General features: G+C 44.5%; 1 protein-coding gene across 1 annotated transcript in view; it reads right to left on the reverse strand.

Annotated features, from left to right (window-relative positions):
* Positions 1–16,014: 16,014 nt before the first annotated feature.
* The window catches only part of UBE2G2 (ubiquitin conjugating enzyme E2 G2), a 105,614-nt gene continuing 98,766 nt past the window's right edge, over positions 16,015–22,862 (reverse strand). The window contains exon 6 of the mRNA XM_082261347.1: positions 16,015–16,880. Coding sequence (XP_082117473.1) covers positions 16,768–16,880 — 113 coding nt within the window. The 3' untranslated portion in view covers positions 16,015–16,767. The remainder of the gene's footprint in view (positions 16,881–22,862) is intronic.

Consider the following 22,862-nt stretch of genomic DNA (forward strand, 5'->3'; position numbering starts at 1 on the left):
TAAAGGCAAAAAAATTACAATCTTTAAATTATTAAATGTCATTTCTCATATTTGCATTTTATTTCTTGCTGCTGATGCTCTAATATACAGTAAACCTCCGCTCCATCGCGGTTCAGTTTTTGCCGTCCCGGTATATTGCGGTTTTTTTGTAATGTTATTTTACTATATAAATCATTAAAAATGAAATATGTTTGTGTTTTCCATAGCTCTTGCTATGTCTCTCAGTATCTTTTATGTGTTTAAATGAGTTTCTATTGTTTTAAAAGTGTGTTTAAAGACCTTAAAATGCTTTTACACGTACAGTGACAGTAAAAAAAACATGCCTACAATGCATTTTAATAGGGTTTTTCTATTTCGTGGATTTTCACTTTTCGCGGCTGGGTCCGGAACGTAACCCCCGCAATGGAGGGGGGTTTACTGTATCTGGTTGATCCTGCCTGTGCCCCACCTAATACAAGTAAACTTACTACGGTAGCATGGCAGCCGATCCAAGCTACCGTGGTTAGTTTACATCTTGCCAGAGATACGGGTGCACTGTGCAAGAGCACAGCATGCCTGTGTCTTCTGTGGTCAGTGTGAAGCCCTGCCCATTACTGCTCACAGATGGGGAAGGGGGTGTGAAATTTGAAGTCAGGTCTGATTGTGTTTCATTGCCATGTAAACACAGAAGCTTGGCGGCAACGTCATTTGCGATTGTGATGTAATGGCCCAAACACTGGACACCTTTACAGCGATCACATGACCTGCCGTTTGAAGCTGCACAACACAGCAGAGGCAAGTTTTTTTTAGATAAGCTTCATGTTACCAGTGGACACACAGTGGTAGTTTTAGCAAGCGTTACAACAACTTTAAATCTATCAGCTTTAATCACATCCCACCCAAGGACGTACCCGTATGTCCTTGGGTTTCAGTGGTTATACCGGGATGATGCCTACACCTACAGGCATCATCCCAGTACCATTGTTTGCAGCCGGTGATTATGTAGAAGGGAGAAGTGATCTGAGTGGCTTATTAGCCCCTCGATCACTTCTGCGGGTGGTGGAAGGGGGTCCCACCCCCACTCCTGGGCTCTCTGGTCCCATCGCGGAGGCCGGGATTGATGCGGCCAGGGGGGATGGCTGCCTGGTACAGAGAAATAGGAGCTGACTTCGTTCCCCTCTCTCTGTAACCCTGGAAACTGGGAGTGACGAGTATTCATCACTTCCTGTCCCGCCGTTTTGTTTACCTGGCCACCAGCGGCCAGAGAAGCATTCGGTCGGCCTGACCTTGGTCTGATTGGCTGCATGGGGGGCCAGAGGAGAGATTTGGGGTCTAATAGACCCTAAAGCTCTCCAGAAAGAGAGCTTTAGGGTCATTAGTGTCATTTAGGGTCATTGGCCGTGACAGAGTCTGTCACGGGCAATGCTGTCAAAAGGGATGTTGTTCATCCTTTGTGATAGCAATAACGTTTGTACAAAAAATAAAAAAAAGTGTAACATTTTTTTTGCATAAATAAATAAAATTTAAATAAATCTGAAGCGCCCCCTGTCCCACCATGCCTACACGCAAATGCGAACACATACGTTACTCCTGCACTCATATGTAAATGGTGATCACACCACACGTGAGGTATTGTCGCGAACGTCAGGGCAGGAGAAATAATTCTAGCACCAGACCTCCCGTGCCACTCTAAACTGGTAACCTGTAAAGGTATTAAAATCCTTGCCTATGGAGAATTTTAAGCCCTGTAGTTTGCCACTATTCCACGGGCAGAAGCAATTTTGAAGCGTGACATGTTAGGTATCCATTTACTTGGTGTAACATCATCTTTCACATTATACAAAAAATTGGGCTAACTTTACTTTTCTTTTTTTTATTCATGAATGTGTTTTTTCCCCAAAAAAATTGCGTTTGAAAAACCACTGTGCAAATACTGTGTGACATAAAAATTGCAACACACGCCATTTTATTCTATAGGGTCTCTGCTAAAAAAAATATATATATGTTTGGGGGTTCTAAGTAATTTACTAGCAAAAAAAAAAGTAGATATTTACATGTAGGAGCAAAGCGTCAGAACAGGATTGGGAAGGGGATGGTTAAACACAAATAAATGATAATCAGGGCAATTTAATGAAAATAAACAAAAACTGAATTTTTGTAAAATCTTACCGTAAAATTCCTTTCTCTGAGTCCTCCGACAGTCGCCGCCCACTCACAAGTCTTCACCAATGGGTATTGACCTTTGCTCCGCAGGAGTAGCTAGGCAACAAGAATTGTGAATAACAAAAGCTTTTAGCATAGACACACCCCTAGGGGCTGTCCCCTCAGTCAATACCTCCCTGCACCAGCATTCCCAACTCAGTTTGGTAGCATAGCAGTAAGAGTACACAAAAACCCCCAAAAGAGGGGCGGCGACTGTCGGAGGACTCAGAGAAAGGAATTTTACGGTAAGATTTTACAAAAATTCAGTTTTCTCTTACGTCCTCCGACAGTCGCCGCCCACTCACAAGTCTTCACCAATGGGATGTCCCAAAGCAGTGTAGACATGAGGGGTGGGAGACGCAACCGTAGAAAAGGCAACGCAGTACCCACATCAGAGAAAGGAACCTTACCATAGTAAGAGAACCAACTGGGCAACAGGAAAACGTGCTCAACAGGAGCAACAACCCAGGAAAACAAGTAACCCAGGGGTAAAACACCCCAATAACCAAGGGCCCAAAAAATAAGGGTCCCTAAGAAACTGCCGCACTGAGAACTTTATGGCCAAAGGAGGCATCGGCCGATGCCTGAACATCCACCTTATAAAATTTTGAGAAGGTGTGAACGGACGACCAAGTCGCCGCCTTACACACCTGGGCCACAGAAGCCTGATGACGGTAAGCCCAAGACGTACTCAAAGATCTGGTAGAGTGCGCCTTCACAGGGAAGGGAGGAACCTTCCCCTTCAAGGCATAGGCGATGGTCGCAGCCGATGCCGCCATGCCCTTCTGAGGTCCCTCAGGAAGGAAAAAGAGGGAATCCGACTTGCGAAAAGATTTAGTGGACGATAGGTAAACCCTGATAGCCCGGACAAAATCCAAGGAATGCAAGGCAACCTCCTTCGGATGCTTAGGCTTCGCGCAGAGCGAAGGCAAGACAATGTCTTCATTAAGGTGAAACTCCGAGATCCTTTTCGGAAGAAAGGACGAGTTAGGTCGCAAGACTACCTTATCCTTGTGAAGCACCAAGTAGGGAGAGCTGCAGGACAAAGCCGCCAGCTCCGACACCCTGCGAGCCGAAGTGATCGCCACCAAAAAGGCAACCTTTTTGGACAACAGAGACAACGAGATCTCCCTGATCTTTTCAAAGGGAGCCTGTTGTAACATGGACAGAACTAAGTTCAAGTCCCATGGAGGCAAAGGTTCCCTCCTAGGAGGGGCCAAATGTCGCACCCCCTGAACAAAGGTGCTAATCAATGAATTAGACGCCACAGGGCGTTGAAAGAGAACGGTCAGCGCAGAAATCTGACCCTTAATCGTGGCCAGCGCCAAACGCTGGTCCACTCCAGTTTGGAGGAAAGCCAACACTCTCGACACCGAGTATGAGCGAGGGGAATACCCCCTGGACTCACACCAGGCAAAGTATGCTTTCCAAGTACGGTAGTAAATTTTTCCTGAAGAGGCTTTTCTAGCCTTGATCAAAGTGGGACCTCAGGGGAGAGACCCCTATCCTTCAGGACCTGGCTTTCAACAGCCAGCCGTTAAAGCCAGCGACTGTAAAGCAGGATGGAATATCGGCCCTTGAGACAGAAGGTCTTCCCGAAGCGGCAGGCACCACGGAGCGTCGACTGCCAGATTTACGAGGTCTGCGTACCAAGACCGGCGAGGCCAGTCCGGTGCCACCAGAATCACCGCATGCTGTTCCGAGGCTAATCTGCGAATCAGCCTGGACAGTAGTTGAATCGGGGGAAAGGCATACATCAGACGATACTGATGCCAGGGCGCCACTAACGCGTCCGAGGCATTCGACCGAGGATTGCGCGTTCTTGCCACGAACCTTTCCACCTTGTTGTTTAGACGAGACGCGAACAGGTCCACATCTGGGGAACCCCACTTCGCGCACAACATCTGGAAGACATCCGGGTGAAGGGACCATTCCCCCTGGTCCAGGGTCTGGCGACTGAGATAGTCCGCCTGCCAGTTCTCCACCCCCGGTATGTGAACTGCCGTTATCGACGGGACATGTGTCTCGGCCCAAGACAGAATGTCGGCCACTCCCCGAGCCGCCCGGGCACTCCTGGTGCCCCCTTGATGGTTGATATAGGCCACCGCGGTGGCATTGTCCGTCTGAACCTGAACTGGACGGCCCCGAAGCCGGTCCGTCCATCGCAGAAGGCAAAGCTTTATCGCCCTCAATTCCAGAATGTTGATCGGAAGGGAGGACTCCTCCTCCGTCCAAGTTCCCTGGGCGGACAAAACGCCCAGAACACCACCCCAGCCCGACAGGCTGGCATCCGTGGTGATCACCGTCCACAATAATGGACGAAAAGACTTGCCCCCGGACACTGCCGGGGACTGGAGCCACCACAGAAGATCTCTTCTGGTGCTGTGGCTCAACGAGATCCGCAGATCCAGGGATTGCGGCCGCCCGTCCCACTCGGCAAGAATCTCCGCTTAAAGACCCCGCGTGTGAAACTGGGCAAAGGGGATCGCCTCGAAAAAGCCGAGACCATTAAACCTAGACATCTCATGCATGTCCGGAGAGACGAGTGCCGGTTGTCTCTGAGGGACCTGACCTCGTCCTGAAGTGTCCGAAGCTTGTCTTCCGGTAAGAAGACCTTCGCTTGGACAGAGTCCAGAATCATTCCCAGGTAGGGAAGGCGAACCGAAGGACACAGAGTCGACTTCGGAATGTTTATGGTCCAACCGAACTCCTGCAGTGTCTGCATCGTGTTGGACAGGTCGGTCACCAGGCTCTGACTGGCATTTGACCTTATCAGGATATCGTCCAGATACCCCAAGACAGCAATGCCCTGTGCTCGTAACAGGGCCAGAACCGGCGCCAGCACCTTGGTAAAAACCTGCGGAGCCGAAGCGAGACCGAAAGGTAACGCCACGAATTGGTAGTGATCCTCCGCAATGGCGAATCGAAGGTACCTCTGGTGACCCTCGAAAATGGGGATGTGTAGGTCCTTCAGATCGATGGAGGCCATGAATGCCCCCGGACTCAGGGCAGCCACCACTGAGCGCAGGGATTCCATGCGGAACTTGCGAACCTGCACAAAGCGGTTCAGAGCTTTCAAGTCCAGAATCGGACGCACCTTGCCCTCCTTTCTAGGCACAGTGAACAGATTGGAGTAAAACCCCCGAAATCTGTCCCGATGAGGCACTGGAACAACCACCCCTTGGCCCCGCACCGCCAGGTGCAGATCCGGCAAGCGTCCGGAGACAGCTGAAGATTTGAGGGAAAAAATCTGCCCGCCGGCCGAGAGAGAAATTCGATCTTGTAACCAGATCGAACGATTTCCTGAACCCATCTGTCCCGAATGTGGGTCAGCCAAGGTTGTAGGAAACCGCGCAGACGTCCCCCCACCCCAGGAACGGGTGAGGGCGCCCCTTCAGGCGGAATTGGCATGGGAAGTCGAACCGGACTGGCCGGACTTCTGCTTACCTGCCCACGGCTTCTTATGGGAGCCTTGGCCTTTGAAGGGCTTGCCCTTGGATTGCGACCGAAAGGCACGAAAGGACCCCCTGAGAGGGACTAAACGAGGAATTCCGTTTACCACGGAAGGACTTATGCTTGTGAGACTGGGGTAAGAGAGTACTCTTGCCCCCCGTAACTCCTTTAATCAGAGCATCCAAAGCCTCGCCAAAAAGGCGAGATCCCGCGTAGGGAAAATCCGCCAGCGTCTTGCGAGAAGATTGGTCGACCGACCAACTTTTCAGCCATATCAGACGACGGTTCAGTATCGCCACGCTGGACAGGCGCGCAGCCAAGGGAGCTAAATTCAAGTCCCCATCACACAAGTACATGACACCTTGATGGATCTGATCCACCATAGCCAACGTGGCAGGCGGAGCCGAATCAGCCACCAGGGTGCGCCTGAGCACCTTCGTCCAATCTGCAACAGCCTGGGCCGCCATAATGGAAGCAAAATAGGCTTCAGCATAGATCCAGCAACCATATAGGCATGACGGGCAAGAGACTCCAGCCTCCTGTCCGTAGGGTCCCGGAAAACCGGGGTATCCTCAGAAGGAACCGCAGTAGCCTTATTCAAAATGGCCACCGCGTGATCCACCTGAGGCGCCACACACGAACGCTCGTCGGTGGAGGGCGCAAACGGATAAAGCAGTTTAAACTTATTTGGCACAGTAAAGGGCTTCTTTAAATTGCACCACTGTTCATTAACAGTATAATGAAATTCCGCAGGGCAGGGAAAAACCTGCGCTGATTTGCGGGTTCTTTGCGTTCCAAAAGAGGACACCCTAGCAGGAGGAGTGGGCTCATCCTCTAGGTGCAGTGTCTCCTTGATAGAGGTAATTAGCTCATCCATGAGGGCAAGCTCTTCAGGCGAGCCAGGGGGAGAAACATCAACCCCCTCCACCTCCCCCTCAGACCCCATAAGGTCCAGAGATGAGCGAGACCCCGAGAAGGGCACGCCAGCCACAGCAGCCACATCGCCCTCTGAATCAGAGGAAATGGACAACCTTGCCCTTTTTGCGGATCGATCAGCCATCAGCATCTGCACCTGAGAAACTAAGGACGCCACTACCGCGGCCAGATCAGCCCCCTCGGGGGGTGCAGCAGCCCCCTGGTCCCCCACCAGGGCGGGGGGGAACTTGCTATCCTGAGAATCCATGCCCCAGCAATGAAAGGAAAAAAGAGTACTGGCCCTTTAACACCACGGCGAGCGCAGCCCACCGTACACTACTGTATGCACCGATCCCTTAGGGATAGAGGACACTGAGCAAGGAATGACAGGACAAAGAAGGTAAAAACCTGGAGAGAGCACAAACAGGCTGCTGCCACCGATCGCTGTCCCAGAGAAAGAGGAAGTGATGCAATAGCTGGCAGACTGAAAAAGCCTATGTAGGCTCCGCAAACATGGCCGCTCGGGTGAGGGATGAGGCTACAGGAAAATGGCGCCGACATGTGCCCGAACTATCGCGGCCCGCCAAAATGGCGGCGAATGGCGCCAAAACACGGCGCTGTACAGGGACAGGGCCGGTCACAGCATATATGCAAAAAAATGGCGGATCGCAGCAGCGGCCACCGTACAACACGTCTGTACCTATATCTGCACCCAGAGTAGAACTCACAGCAGAGCAGGATGGCCCCCCCTCGCAGCCCACAGGCAATGCATCCATAGAAACATAGAATGTGTCGGCAGATAAGAACCATTTGGCCCATCTAGTCTGCCCAATATATCTGAATCCTATGAATAGTCCCTGGCCCTATCTTATATGAAGGATAGCCTTATGCCTATCCCATGCATGCTTAAACTCCTTCACTGTATTTGCAGCTACCACTTCTGCAGGAAGGTTATTCCATGCATCCACTACTCTCTCAGTAAAGTAATACTTCCTCATATTACTTTTAAACCTTTGCCCCTCTAATTTAAAACTGTGTCCTCTTGTGGTAGTTTTTCTTCTTTTAAATATGCTCTCCTCCTTTACCGAGTTGATTCCCTTTATGTATTTAAAAGTTTCTATCATATCCCCTCTGTCTCTTCTTTCTTCCAAGCTATACATGTTAAGGTCCTTTAACCTTTCCTGGTAAGTTTTTTCCTTCCATACAGGGATCTGACAGGGAGCCCGCATTTTCACAGACATGGGGGTTCTACACAGCCACAGACTGACACCCACACAGAAGGTCCCTCCACAGAAGGTGCTTACCGTACCAGATGGCGTGGGGAGCCGTCTCCAGCGACAAACCGCTATCAAGGCAGACAGGGAGTGCCGCAGCCAGGACGCCTGTGGATCACAGCCATAGACCGCAGCATGGTGTCCAGTGAGGTAGCCACCTCACAGGCAGCATCCCTGCAGCGAACAGGGATGGGTCGTTCAATGTGCCAGGGCAAACCTAAGCTGAACGCTCGATGGCAGGCTGGGGATCCATCTGGCACTCAGCCCTGAGATCCAGGGCGGCCAGTCCGAGACCCAGCTCCGCATGAACATCTTCATCCGAAGAACCCTAAACTAAAGCTGACAAAAAATAACAGCTAGTTAAAGGAAAGAAAAATACTTGAAATAAAATCAAAAAAGGGTAGAAGGCTGAGACTGAAGCCCCAGCACAGGAAAGCCTGCTACTCCTAAGCTAGGCAAGATCAAAACTGAGTTGGGAATGCTGGTGCAGGGAGGTATTGACTGAGGGGACAGCCCCTAGGGGTGTGTCTATGCTAAAAGCTTTTGTTATTAACAATTCATGTTGCCTAGCTACTCCTGCGGAGCAAAGGTCAATACCCATTGGTGAAGACTTGTGAGTGGGCGGCGACTGTCGGAGGACGTAAGAGAAATCTATGTTTTGAAGCTTCTGCTGGTTTCTTGCATTTTGATATATGCCATTGAAAGTCTCTGTGTACATGTACTGTTGCATAAGTACACAAAGTGCAATCTCATGTTGCTCCATAACCCACCTAAACACAAAAGGGTTAATTTACTAAAACTGGAAAGTGCAAAATCTGTTGCAGCCGGGCATGGTAGCCGATCAGCTTCTAACTTCAGCTTGTTTAGTTAAGCTTTGACAAAAAACCTGGAAGCTGATTGATTTCTTTGCAGAGCTGCACCAGAGTTTGCACTCTCCAATTTTACTAAATCAAATCCTATGGGTAGGGTTGTGGTCAGTGCAACCAATGCAATAGTGTTTATTGAGCTTATGGTCTAAGACAGGGGTGGGGAACCTTTTTGGCTGAGAGAGCCGTGAACACCACATATTTTCAAATGTAATTCCGTGAGAGCCATACACTATATTTCAGGGGTCGGGAACCTTTATTTAATATTCCATCAGCATATAAAGGGTGGCTTAATACTGAAAGAACAGGGGAAGGGAAAATAAAGGGGGGGGGGAGGGGAGGGGAAATAAACTGAGGGAGGAAGCCAATCTAAAATAGTAAAATAAATGCAAAATGTCCATGAAAAAAGTCCATGATATAAATGTCCAACAACACTGAGCAGATCTTCTCAGAAGTGATGAAAAACTACTCTGGAGTAAAATACAAAAACACAGAAAAAGTGCTCTAAGTGCAGACAAAATGTATTATGGTATATAAAAAACAACTGCAGCAACTCACAAGAAGCCACAGCAAGAAGGCTGTAGTATCAGTGTATGAGCAGAACTCCTCTGGGTGGTGCCATCCATCCACATGTAGGACAAGACCGAGTCCAACCGTCCGTCACAGGAGGGGAAGTGCCGGCTGTCTCCCGTGATCGTCAGGGTCCCGAGCGGTGCTTGTGATGCGGAGGTGAGGGTGAAGAGATGCAGCAACGTCACCCGGAAGCTGGAGGGCGCACAACGCGCTTCTGAGCATGCGCCAAGTCCCGATCAGACATGCACGCTCTTTCATCAGGTGCTAGGGAACCGTAATGCTGAACAGTTTATATTGGAGCGTTGTGAGTCACTGATAGGCGGCCCAGAAGAGATATACCAGAGAAAAGGATTTCTTTTGGCCAAACAAGGGAAAGGAAAAAGGAGAACAATCTATATATCACTGCAGATGCGGCGGAGCTCTGGGACTACACGTCCAGCGCGGCTCACATCCGCACACGCCCCCCTTTATTAAAGATTTGTCTATTTGTCTGCGAGCCATATGCAGCCATCAAAAGAGTCACGTCTGGCTCGCGAGCCAAAGGTTCCCGACCCTGGTCTAAGAAAAGGTTACAAGTGTTGAAATTTGAGGGCAAAGGTTTTGTTCTATGGTTAAATGATACAGCCAATGCAAATAATAGTCCCTTGTGCTCATAATTAAACCCATACAAGAGATACTACATTGTTTTTTAATAAAATGGCAATTAAAAGGGTGTCATTAAATTCAAGCTGAACTCCAAGCTAATAACAAGCATAAAAAATCATAACATTTTAAAATATAACTAGGTATAAGAACCAGAATTTGACTTGATTTCAGCCTCTTGGATGGGGGATAGATGGGGATAATGAGGTGTCTTGCATGCTCATGCAACATACTGTCATGAGAGCTGACAAATTACCTAATCAGTATGTTCCTGTGCCTTCACTGTCCAATCAGAGTCCTAAGATGGGGGGGGGGGGGGGTGACCTAGCATAGTTTTGCTTAACTGCAGACTTAGTAAAGCCTGTCAACCTGGCAGGCTGCATTATATTTGCAGTAGTTGCGACACAAAGCATCATAGCAATGGTATGTAAATAGCTTTCTCCATGTGTTTTAGTGCTAGGGGGGTGGAAAAATGACTGCTCAGCTGCCTTTTTTTCCTGCCCCCTCTGCTGCCCATGTGAAAAAGGCCTAAATTACTTAAGCACAATCCAAGTGCATTAAAACTGTTTCTTTTAGTTAAAGCCTAGTATATTGCAGAGAAGGACCCAAGGTCTTGGTGTAAAAGCAGTGGTCACTCTGCACCCCCCCTGTTGAATCAGACTTATAGCTCGGCAATCCCCTAAGCGCATGCTCCCTTCTGACTGAATAGGTAAAGGTCTTACTCAGCAAAAAGTGTTTTAGACCTCTGTAGACACCACTGCTTCCACTAAGAGTGCAAAAGCCTTCTCTACAGCTTGCTGGCAGGGGACAGGATTTTCTATTTAGGCTTTGGCTGCCCTCAAAAAAAAAACAAACTAGAAGATTTTTGCAGACCTATTGTTTTGATGCAATATTTGCATACACAAATTGCCTTCTTTTTTTTTAGGGATCAGATCCAAAAAACAGTAAGTAGTATATTCTTGGTATTAGAGGTCAAAAGCACAGAAAGACAGTGCTGTGTTTGTTTTTCCATCCCACTCAAACCAGTCAAAAAAGTACTAAGACAGGGTTCTAATACTTGTACTGAAATCCACTGCATAGGATGGAATAATCCAACTAGACTAAAGGCCCGTACACACGTGCAGAATGTCGGCCGAAAAGATTCGGCCGACGACCGATCGGCCGATTTTCGGCTTGTTAGTATGATGCTTCCGACAGCCGACAGCGCACTTTCGGCCGAACAGAATCTGTCGTGCAAGCATTAAAATTTTTGTATGCCGACACCAGAACGGCCGATTGTTCGCCAGTCAGTACAGATTTCGGCCGACAGACAGCAGATTTGCAAGACTGGGCATGCTCAGAAAAGAAAAAACACAGGGAAAGTTAACCATCATATGACATCACTTCTGCAGTCGGCTGTTGTTGGCGGACAAAATTCGTGTGCAGTCTTTTGCACTTTTCAGCGGACACGACAGCCCGGGGACAAAAGACGGCCGATCGTTCAGCCGACGATCGGTACGTGTGTACGGGGCTTAAATCTAAAGCTGGATACACACTATACAGTCTTCTTTAGATTTTTTTCTTTAGATTTACCAAAACTATATAATATGAGGTCAAACCTAAACACTTTTAATTTGTATGCAATCAAGCATACCCTTGAACTACATAGTAAAGGTAAAGCTAAGTGAAATCTAACAACAAAAGTTGTATAGTGTGTATCCAATGTTACTCATAAAAAAAAACACCATTAGGCCCCTTTCACACGGGCGCACCGGCCAACGGAGTCCGTTCTGCTCAGCGGAGGATCGATACGCTGATCCCCGCTGAGCAGGCGGATGAAAGCTCTATTTCTGCACATGGGGAGATCAGATGAGAACGGACCGTCTGGACTGGACAGATGGAAAATAGGTTCAGAATCGGATAGCAGCGGGTGTCAGTGGAGATGTCTCCGCTGACACCCGCTGCCCCATAGGGATGCATGGAGCATCAGATCAGGTCCGCCTGAACAACTGACAGGCAGATCGGATCAGATCGCCCGTGTGAAAGGGGCCTTAATTGAACAAAGGGTAATACTTTATAGGGGCAAGAGAGATGAGCTTAGTTTATGTCAGTTTATAGTTTATTTTCAGTGACAGCAAAGTTTGAGTTAACGTCAAAATAATTTTTATGATATTCACATTTTTACAAGCTTGATCTTCTACTTTGCATTAATTAAATTCTAGAGAGCTCACAGTGGTCCAGTGCAATTACTCCATCGCTATGGTTCAAATTTAGGCTGCATGTGGAGTGCATATTGTTTTTTGATGAGTCTCCTGGTTTAAATGTACATTTTAATAAGGAGCAGTAAAGCAAAGCCACTGTGTACACATAGCCTGCATATGTACCGAACACCTATTACTGCAGCTATATACTGTTCATCTACAGTAAATTATATATAATAGCAAGGTTTTTTAAATTCTCAGCTAATATTATTTTTATTTATATCAAGCTATTTTTTACATGTTTATTAGACAAAAAATAAATAAAAAGGAGGAGGACTATACATTCTCTAACCTAAAGCAAATACTGCAGATACAAAAGAGTTCAGCACATACAACCCTATAATAAACATATTTGATGGAAATAAATTTTCAAGAGGATAAGTGACCATTTAACTTTACTTTAACTTACATTAGATCAAAATTTATGATCAAAATGAAAAATATGAATATGTATTTGTTTTTATAAATGGGTTTTGATTTACGTACCCTATGACATGGAACGATGTGAATGGTTCTAAGTACTATGTAAACCACTGCATGATGCACATAAAAATGCAAGAAATAATGAATATAGTCATCAAGAATTAATCATAATTTTTAATTAGAAGCTATAAAGATCACTATTTTTCAGATGTACAGGCAGCCAGCATTTGACATTGCACAAAGCCAGACACACGCTAAAGTCAGTTTATTCAGAAACGAGTTAGATAGCTCATGTTTTTTTTTAATTGTACAAGGCCAGAGCACCTGTAAGAAACCCATGCAAAGCTAAAGAAAAAATAGCAAGGATAGTGCCAAAAAGTAGATGAAGCACATTGTTATAAACAAGACATGCCTCATATCACTAAAACACTCTGTGAGCCCATTACTGTTCCAGGGGCATGTTAGCCCCTTATGACTTTAATACAGTTAAGAAGTAACCACCCCCCCCCCCTTTCCTAACACACACAGTACACAAATACATACTTATAAACTATTACTGTACATATTAAAGCCTAGTACACACAGGCCGGATGTCAGGCAGCATCGGCCGGTTCAATAGAAACTGGCCAACATTCGGCCCATGTGTACTTGAGTCGCTCAGACAGAAGCCGGCATTCTAAAGGGGCATGACCAAAAAAGGTCAGTCGACCAGCTCACGATCAGCGCTCTCAGCTAATGGCTGACCAGAGTGTTCTGGCGGGCGGGGGGGGGGGGGGGCGTCCAACTGTCAGAAAACAATATTGCAGCAGGTTAGATCACTGTACTAACATCGGATTATTACTACAGCAGCTGTTGTCAGTTTTTTCATTCAACCCAGTAAAAAAATAGTAGTGTGTACAAGGCTTAAGTGTCAACGCATGCACCAGAGCTAAACAATCATTTTAGGGCCTTATTTAATTTAATGAAAATGTTGTCAAATTTGGGTTTCATAATTTTTGCAGTTTCACAAGCACACACAATTTTTGAAGCCAAATATAATTGGTGTTTTTTTAACTCAATACATTCTTCCGTTTTATATTTGATAGAAAATTTAGAGAATGTATTCTATTTGTATACGCTTTAGAGATTTTAACAATTTTTCACTCTGCTTAATATTTGTCCTAATTTTCCGCTTTGTCTGAGACTCTTTAAACAGGAAGAAGGGGTGCAGGAGTAAGGGAGATTGTCCCAGGAACTACCAATCCTTGAAATTATCTAAATCGATGTAAGTTCAAGCAATGCATATTTAATGGTTTAGGTTAAGTAGTGAGGCACATGGTTATATGCAATTATTAGTCGGGGTATGCCCCAATGATTATGTTTTGTACCTTAATATATATATATATATATATTTATATTCTAATAATGAGAATTTTCAAAAACAGAACAAAAAACAGGAAGTAAAGGGAAAAAAGCCCTCCATAGCAATTAAAACTTCACAGCAGTTCTAACTCTTACCACAATATTCAATACTAAAAAAAATCATTTACAGAGATTTTTGAGATTTACACTTAGCAGACCAAAAGATGCAGAGAACCACACTGGAGGTGAGGAGAATGCCTCCTAGGAGGAATGCGATCAGGAATAAAAACCAACAAAGGTTCTTACACTTCCTTACATTATCCAAACTTAATATAAAAACAAAAACCTGTGCTTAGGAATAAAATTATTCTAATAATACTACTTACTTGGCTTATCCTTGTTTTAGAGTCACTGACTGAAACAAATCAAGTCAGAACATGTTCCAGGTCAGTGAAGTTCTGCCGTCACAGGATCAACAAGTCAGCCATTCTGCTTTAATTTTTACTCGGAGAGGTCAGTAATCAAGCCCCCCTCTCAGTATAGGCTATAGCAGCCTGTTTTAACCAGGGCGCCCTGAGGTTTCTATAGGGGTGCCTTGCTAAAAAGGCAGAGAAATTGATCAAAAATTGTATACAAATCAGCAGGTGAATCAAGCCTGCCACGGGTTTTCCTCATGCACCATTATGACTTTAAAGACAGTAGCATCTTAACAACCAATTACGTCATAAGTGAATAAGGAGGATGTCTGTTGCCTCCACAACATCCTTGTTTGACCCTCCTGTACCCCTCTCCATCAGCACTGTGGTGACATTAGCTGCCTTATGGAGAGAAATTGAGGGAGAAGAGAAACATTGGAACACTAGTAAGTACCAGTGTGCAAAAGTGTATTAGCTGTGAAAAAATAAATCACCTCTAATGTTGGGTGACCTACATGTAGATGTTGCTGCATTCTGTAAAGCTATTAGATAGTTTTTAACATTTTAGAGTTGGGTGCCTTGAGACTGTCCATAAATTTAAATTTTGAAGGGCCCCCCTAAGATTGTCTATAGTTTTAAATGGGGCTGTGACTGAAAAAAGGTTGAGAAACACTGGGCTATAGGTTTCTTCAGACTACTGTTCTAAATTATTAGAGCTAGTGCAGATCATTTGAACACTATTATTGGTCAAAGATATGTTAACACACACACACACACACGTTTCCAATGAATGGTACTGGTAATGCCACAACATAGATGACATCTCCATGGTTGGAGGAACTTTGAGTGGCCTAGACAAAACCCTGACTCCAACCCTATTGAACTCCCTTAAGATAAATTGGAAAGCAGATTGTGAGCCAGGTCTTCTGAGGCCACATCAGTACCTGACTTTAGAAATTATCTACTGACTAAATGCACACAAATTCTCACAGATAAATTCCAAGATAGCATGAAAAGTCTATGCAGAAGTGTGAAGGCTTATGCAGCCACAAAGAGGGGACCAACTCCATCATAATGACCACAGTTTTGGAAAATGTCAAACAAGCTCTTATAGGTGTGATCAAAAAGTGGAGGGTACACCTATTGCAATCATCCCGGAGATAGTTTTAATTTAGTAACCTGTATTTAAAAAGTGTCAGTGGAAATAAATTTTCTGCTCCTCGTTTTTGCTTCACCTGCAATCTTTCAAACTAAAAATCTGATAAAGTCACCTATTAAAAGAGTCATAAAAGGTGAAAAAAACGTGGGGATACAGCTACAAATGCTTTTTTGTTAGGAATATGTGACAAAGGGCTCACTTGAGATATGGATATCAGATGGTCAATGACCAGCCCTGGCAATTTGCCATTAATGTGGACGTTTACGTGTACCATTAGGCATTAGCAGACCTTTACAGCTGACCTATATCGGGGAATCGGGTGCATTAGTGATAAAAGCAGAGCCAGAGGTGCCTATGTGCACAACTAATGAAAAAGATCATGTGGCGTTGAAATGTTGTAACAGTCTTAGCTTCCAACTGCTGATCAAACTGTGAAGTTGGCCTTGCCCAGAACACTAAACTGAGTGCACTAATGAGGCCCAACCTGACCCTCACAATTACAGACCAAACAGACTGGCAGTCACGCAAATGTACACATAATTATATCAATAATTTATTTCAGAAAGATGTGGCAGAGCACGTTATTATGGCAGCTCAGGCCTTCTGACATTTATGTGATGATGGATTAACAAGAAAAAATATCTGAGAACAAACAGCATCAAATGCAATACTGTATAGAAGGTTGTGGACCCTTTTACAAAAATAAACTTTATATGTAATTAATCATGCAATTTGCTCAATTCTGCTAAACACACAATTAAAAGGTTTAAGGATCAAGAGAAATGTTTCCTATGAGATCCTAACCCAAATCCATTATCACTTATTTTTGAAAGTGTCCATACTTATTGACCTGACTACTATATGCCAAGAAATAACTTTGGATCCAGTTTCAGGCAGAGATAAAGACATGTTCAAAAACATTTGAAACATTTATGTAAAATGTAAAAACACTGTAAGGGAGTTTGTATGGGAAGAATCTTTCAAACCCCAGTGTCCAGAGTTCTTTTATGGGTCTAGGTGATAAGGTGTGCAATAATTCCAAAAGAGTGCTATACACAGAACTTACAAGATGGTCCAGTCATTATTCTCCGCTTAACGGAGAGGTGTGATAACGGTGCGCTGAAATTGGAGACAAATGTAATGGTGCAAAAACATCCAAAAAAACTAATTTTGCAAGCAAAGAGAAAAGGTAAATGATCCCAGCATTACAAGGATTGCTTGAAGGTGTCTGTGTAGCAGAAATACACAGAGAAATCTCTGTTTGTAAGAAATACTGATGAGTCTTCACAATCCCAAAGATTTCTGAACAGTTTGCCGGGCAATCTTGTTAAACTGCTCACGGTCTTCTCGCCACATCTTTGAGGCATCTACATTAGCCCCGCTTTCATCATTTGGTTCTAAAAAAAAAAAAAAAATATATATATATATAAATGAGAATTTTATTTCAACACTAAAAATTAACACTTGAAGCACAGTGGGGAACTGACAAAGTGAGATTGTAGAAGAGAGTTCAGGCTTGTATACTTAAAAGAATATCAGAATGTCTGAAAGAGGAAATAATCTTACTGGAAAGAAAAAAAAAAGCTTCAAAGATTCCAACTGAACCACCAACAGATCCATAGCACAACATAAAAAAATCAAACCTTTCTTATCTAGCATTTCAGTTGAATAAAGCAGACAGAAGATTACTCTTTAATAGTACTGGAACAGGAGTCAAAATGCCAGACTGCACAAAAAAGTACAATATATGAATGTTTCGAGACTTAAAGACATATTTTCAATGTTATGCTTTATCTGCTCTCGTCTGCAACACAGTAAAGTCCATTGCATCTCCCAAAAATTACAGGATTATTTCTCATTTTAGGACAGTAGATTTAGCCATGCAAATCATTCCTTTACATCCCAAACTGCCAAACAGCAGCACTCTGCTACACGCTGATTAGAGTTGAGGACATTTTGATTCTTTCTCACCATAACCTGTAGGGTTATACTGTCTGCTTTTGGATGGAAACATCTTCTTGAATAAGGGATCATTATACAGAACAAAAAACTCAAACCTTCCTAAAGGCGGACAAAAGCGTACTGGAACAAAAGTGGAAATGTCAGACTGCACAAAAGAATACAAAATGTGAATGTTTTGCAGCTATTAGGAGATACATTAAAACCTTGGATTGCGAGTAAGGCCTCTTTCACACGGAGCGGACTGTATTGCGATCCGCTCCGGCACTTTTTTTTTTTTTACGGACACGGATGACACTCGTGTCATCCGGTCCGTATGTCCGCATATCATCCCATCCGTTTGCGGATGATATACGGACATAATGTATGTCTATGGGATTGCGGATGCCAGCAGATGACACCGCTGACATCCGATTTTGCGTCCTTTCCGGTTTTTAAACGGAAGACAAATAGGGTTCTGTTCCATTCCAAAAAAATGGAACAGAACTGAAAGGACGCAAATCGGATTTCAGCAGATGGTCATCCGCAATCCCATTGACATACATTATGTCTGTATATCACCCGCAAACGGATTGGGTGATATACAGACATACAGAGCGGCCGTGTGAAAGAGGCCTAACTTACTAATTTTATGTACGAGCGAGGTCATGCTATATGAGTAGCTTGGAACAGTGCCATGCAAGATAAGTATAATCACAGTTTTAATGTAAAAAAGTGGAATGACACTCACAATATTAAAAAACAATATCCAGTGTTAAGGAGTCTGGTGCTCATCCGCGTAAAGCCTCTGGCCAGAGATCTGAGAGTGCTGGTGGCTCCCAGTGCTTCGCGAAAACTCAGAGACACTCCCAGCCGGGTTGGGCGGGCGGAGCACCAGTGGGCCTCTAGCCAGGTATACACCAGCGGCTTTACGCGAATGAGCACCAGACTCCCTAACGCTGGATATTGTTTTTAACAATGTGAGTGTTATTCCACCTTTTTTTTTTTTTTTTTTTACAATAAAACTGTGATCATACTACAGTACACTTAGATGGCGCTGCTCTTTTTGTTCTTTGTGTCTCCAGAGTCCTTTCTAGCTCTCATCTAAGCCGGCAGCCATTGAAAATGTTAGTTTTTTTAACCTTTTAAAGACTTACATATCATGGACCTATGGACTATGTATTGGTGGTCACATAACCACCTAATTAGGACTTTTCAACAAGCCCAGCTGGATGCCAATAACCTGTGTTTTTTTTTTTGCCTCTAAATGTAGAAATATGGTCACATTGTATTGCAGTAATCATTTTTATATGAATACAAATGGTTGTGGAAGGAATCATCTGAAATTCGCATTGATATACGAGTGCTTTGGATTACAAGCATGTTTCCAGAATTATGGTCGCAATCCAAGGTTTTACTGTATTTTCAACGTTACTTTTTCTTTCCTTGCAACTGGAAAGTTCCTTGAGTAATGACGGAGAAAGATGGACAACTTACTAAGTTAAAATGTGCACTGAGACATTTCAGGTGCCTAGAAGATTGGTTAAGGGCAATAGAAAATGTTTTTTTTTTTTTAACTGCCTCCCTCCCGGCCTATAGACAAATGACTGCTGAGTAAGAGCTTTCCCATCCTGGGTAGATATCATATGACCTCCCAGTCACGGGCCATGCTGCGGTGGAATCTGTCAACTGGCAGATCATTGTACTGGGCCAGCTCTTGTACCATGTGATCGCTGTGGCTAATCATGCTTTCATAATTAGCTTTCATTGTGTTGATCTCTGTGATTGGTCACAGTGATCACATGGTACAGACAGGGCCAATCACAGTGCATCTGTACCATGTGATAGCTGCGGACAATCACAACTTAAACAATAGTACACAATGAATGAATGGACACTATTCATAAAAATGATTGCTTATAAGTGTGTGTGTGTGTGTGTGTGTGTGTGCATAAAACATTTTTACATACTGTCACCAGTCAGTGTCACTGACTGGTCACCACCACATCAGTCCTATGATGATGCTATACTGCTCCGGTGTGAAAACTATTTTTTTTAATATCTTTATTTTCCAAAATTGACTAAATAGCTCAGACTGCCTTCTTTCCAAAAATAGGTCATTTGTACTGTCCAGGCATTTTAAAGCCTCGACAAATGAGACAGTACAATAGGATTTATCAATTTTAAAATACTGTATATATTCCATAGATTGTAGACTTTCCTACAGACTAAATAATATACACTGATTTGGGTTATTTTTTACCAAAGAAATATAGCAGAATACATTTTGGCCTAAATTTAAGAAGATTATTTATTTGCAAAATTTTAACAGAAACAAATAAAATGCATTTTGCCAAAATTTTCTGTCTTTTTAGCAAAAAAAAAAAAACTCCAGTGGTAAATAAATACCGCCAAAAGAAAGCTATATGTGTGTAAAAAAATGATAATCTAATTTGGGTACGGGGTCATTTAAAGTGTGACAGTGCTGAAATCTGAAAATTGGACTGGACAGAAAGGGGGTGAAACTGTTTGGGATTTGAATTGGTTAAAAGTTTGGAAACTTTTTAAAGCGGAGTTCCGGGCACAAAATCGCCCTAATAAATTTTGTGTCCATCCGCTTGCTTTTCTTCACCTGAAAAGGAATTGGATAGTTAGGATTATTTATTTTTTTTTTTTTACTCACCTTGTATTTGTAGAAAGATATACTCACCTATTTTCCACTTCCTCCCTCTGTGGCCGCGGCCCGCGCCATCACTTCCGGTTTGCAATGATTCCTGGGAGCTGAACGTCATTGCTCCCAGGAATCAATGCGACGGCACCGGCCCCGCTCGTCACTTCCGGTTTGCAATGATTCCTGGGAGCTGAACGTCATCGCTCCCAGGAATCAATGCGACGGCACCGGCCCCGCTCGTCACTTTCGGTGCGACGCCGCATTCCCTGCTGAACAGCTTCTGGGCATGCCCAGAAGCTGTGGAGGAATGCGGCGCCGCACCGGAAGTGACGAGAGGGGCTGGTGAAGGCGCATTCTGGGAGAAGACGACGCGGAAGAGGACGCAGAAGAGGATCACGCTGGCTTCAGCTGCCCACAACAGAGATGGCAACGCTGGAGAAGAAATTTTAAAAGTGAGTATTTATTCTTGCAGGTAAGTGTGAACCGGGACAGATCAGAAGCTAGCCATTGTGGAATGTACTAGCCCTGACTGTCCCGGGGGTATGTTCATTGAAAAAATGTTTTTGTACCCGGAACTCCGCTTTAACTCTGCAGCAGATTATTGGAACATTAATTTGATGTTTACTACTCAAAATGATTGTTCATTTAAAAGGTTCTGCTTATGTATGGGCACCTAAAGTGGTAATAAACCTAAAACCAAAAATACAATGTATTTCAGCTTGCCAATCCTTACAGTAGATGTGGTGACTGTATTCGTTTTATTTTTTAAGTTTTTTTCTGATCTAAATGCGTTGGGGCTTTCACCTAGATATAGTATGAGAATTCTTTTTGAACCCATGATCAACACTATTTTATAAGGACTTATGTATATTGTATGATGAATATATCATACTGGAACCACAAATTTTACGATATCCAATGTTAATTACTTTCAAATATGTATAAATAAAATTATATTCCTTTTAAAGATGTTTAATCTTTGGCTGCTCCCTTAATGTCCAAATGGGGAATTGGTAGTGTACTTTATCAGTTTAGGGATGTGGCAGCTCCATGCTCTAGAGAAGAACAGGGGTGGCTCCAGCCCATCCCTGGCGAGCCACGCCTCTTTACCAGGTCGGGGGCATCTCTTCCAGCTCCACTCCCCTTTCTGCAAGACATCCTGAGCTTGCTTAGGAATAATAGGGTTTGTGCTGACCTCAGCTACCTCGCTCAACTGAGGGAACAGACCACAACAATACACAGTAGAGCACCAAGCACCCTCCTGGGGGACAACCCAGCTGCCCAGTGTCTGTCTCCAGAGGTGCCTCATGTATCCTGAGAAAAAAGGGTATAGCCTGCTCCGTGCTCTTCAGGTGTTTGCTGCAGTCCCCTGGATACAGAAATGCCTGAAAGGACAGGGGCCTCACTCCATAAGCAATATGGCCCCAAAATCTGCCCCCTTCCCGATGATATATTTCCACTTTCGGCCATGTGCACACGCCCAGAGAACAAACAGTTTTAGCTGGAACATGTCGTTGTTCTCCAAGCACACCAAAAAATGGGGCACAGCAAAAACTAACCCCCATTCCAAATGTGATTCCCCCTTAAAGGGCCCTCACTACTGTAGGAATACTCACCAACTGTAGGTACAAATCTTCAACATTCTGGTAGGCTATGTCCATGGGACCATAAGAGACTCAATTTCCCTACTGGAAACACCTTGGTCAGTAAAAGAACTGCACAGGATTCCGTTTGCGCAGGGTTCAGCACCAACCGGTCACATTACAGGTAAACCCCACTAAAACGTCCATTTGCACAGAAGCAGGGCCCGGGTACCATCCATCTTAGAAATCCCAGCTACAGAAAAGGATCCAGATGACCAGTCTCCTGATCCCTGCTGGGATTTACATGAGAATCTGGTATTCAGCATACAGTGTTGTACTTTAATCACCATCAAATTTCAGGCCCAGGCGATAAAACTGAGGAGCTAGAAGTGGTAAAATAGGAGAGGACTTCCTGTCAGGTCTTCCAGTAATCATTTATCTATAGGTGGCACATAACACAGGTAGTCATGATTTATATTCTGCTCTGTGTCCCATGATGTACGATAAAGAAATCCTAATTTTCCAAAATAATCCATACAAACGCACTACCTAATAGTTCTGTAATCCATTTTTCATAAAATCCTTTTTTACTGTGTTTTTCTGCCTCCTTGTAACATCTTATGTAAGCCCTTGAACCCCTCCCTTTCCCCCTCACTTTAGCACACGTTAGTTGCAGTCATGTGCACTATTCTATGCACGCTACCATTTAATGAACACAGAATAACGATTAGTAACTCACATAGTGTGGGCTAAGGGAAAGTATGGATAAGTGTCCTGGAAGGTCATCTCGATCCTCCGTGGTGTCTCTTGGAAAGCTGTGCCGCTGTTACTGCTATGTGTAGATGGACATCCGGTGGCCGCAGCGTGGAGCAGAGTTGACAGCGAGGCTGGGATACAGTTCCAAGCGAGGTCTGCAATGCAGGGACCCAGCAGGGAGGAGAGATAACGTCACAATTACGCAACGCGTTTCCAAGCACTCGTGCTACGATGGAATCGGCAGCAGCGCTCCTTCTTCAAGCGATGGGGACAGTAAATTTACTGCAGCGGCACAGCTTTCCAAGAGACACCACGGAGGATCAAGTAACCTTCTAGGTCACCTATCCATGCTCTCCCTTAGCCAACACTATGTGAGTTGCTAATCGTTATTCTGTGTTCATTAAATGTTTTTTATATACTGCACTTAGTGG

This window comes from Pelophylax lessonae (genome assembly GCF_965119305.1).
Source record: "Pelophylax lessonae genome assembly, chromosome: 6".
Classification (NCBI taxonomy): domain Eukaryota; kingdom Metazoa; phylum Chordata; class Amphibia; order Anura; family Ranidae; genus Pelophylax; species Pelophylax lessonae.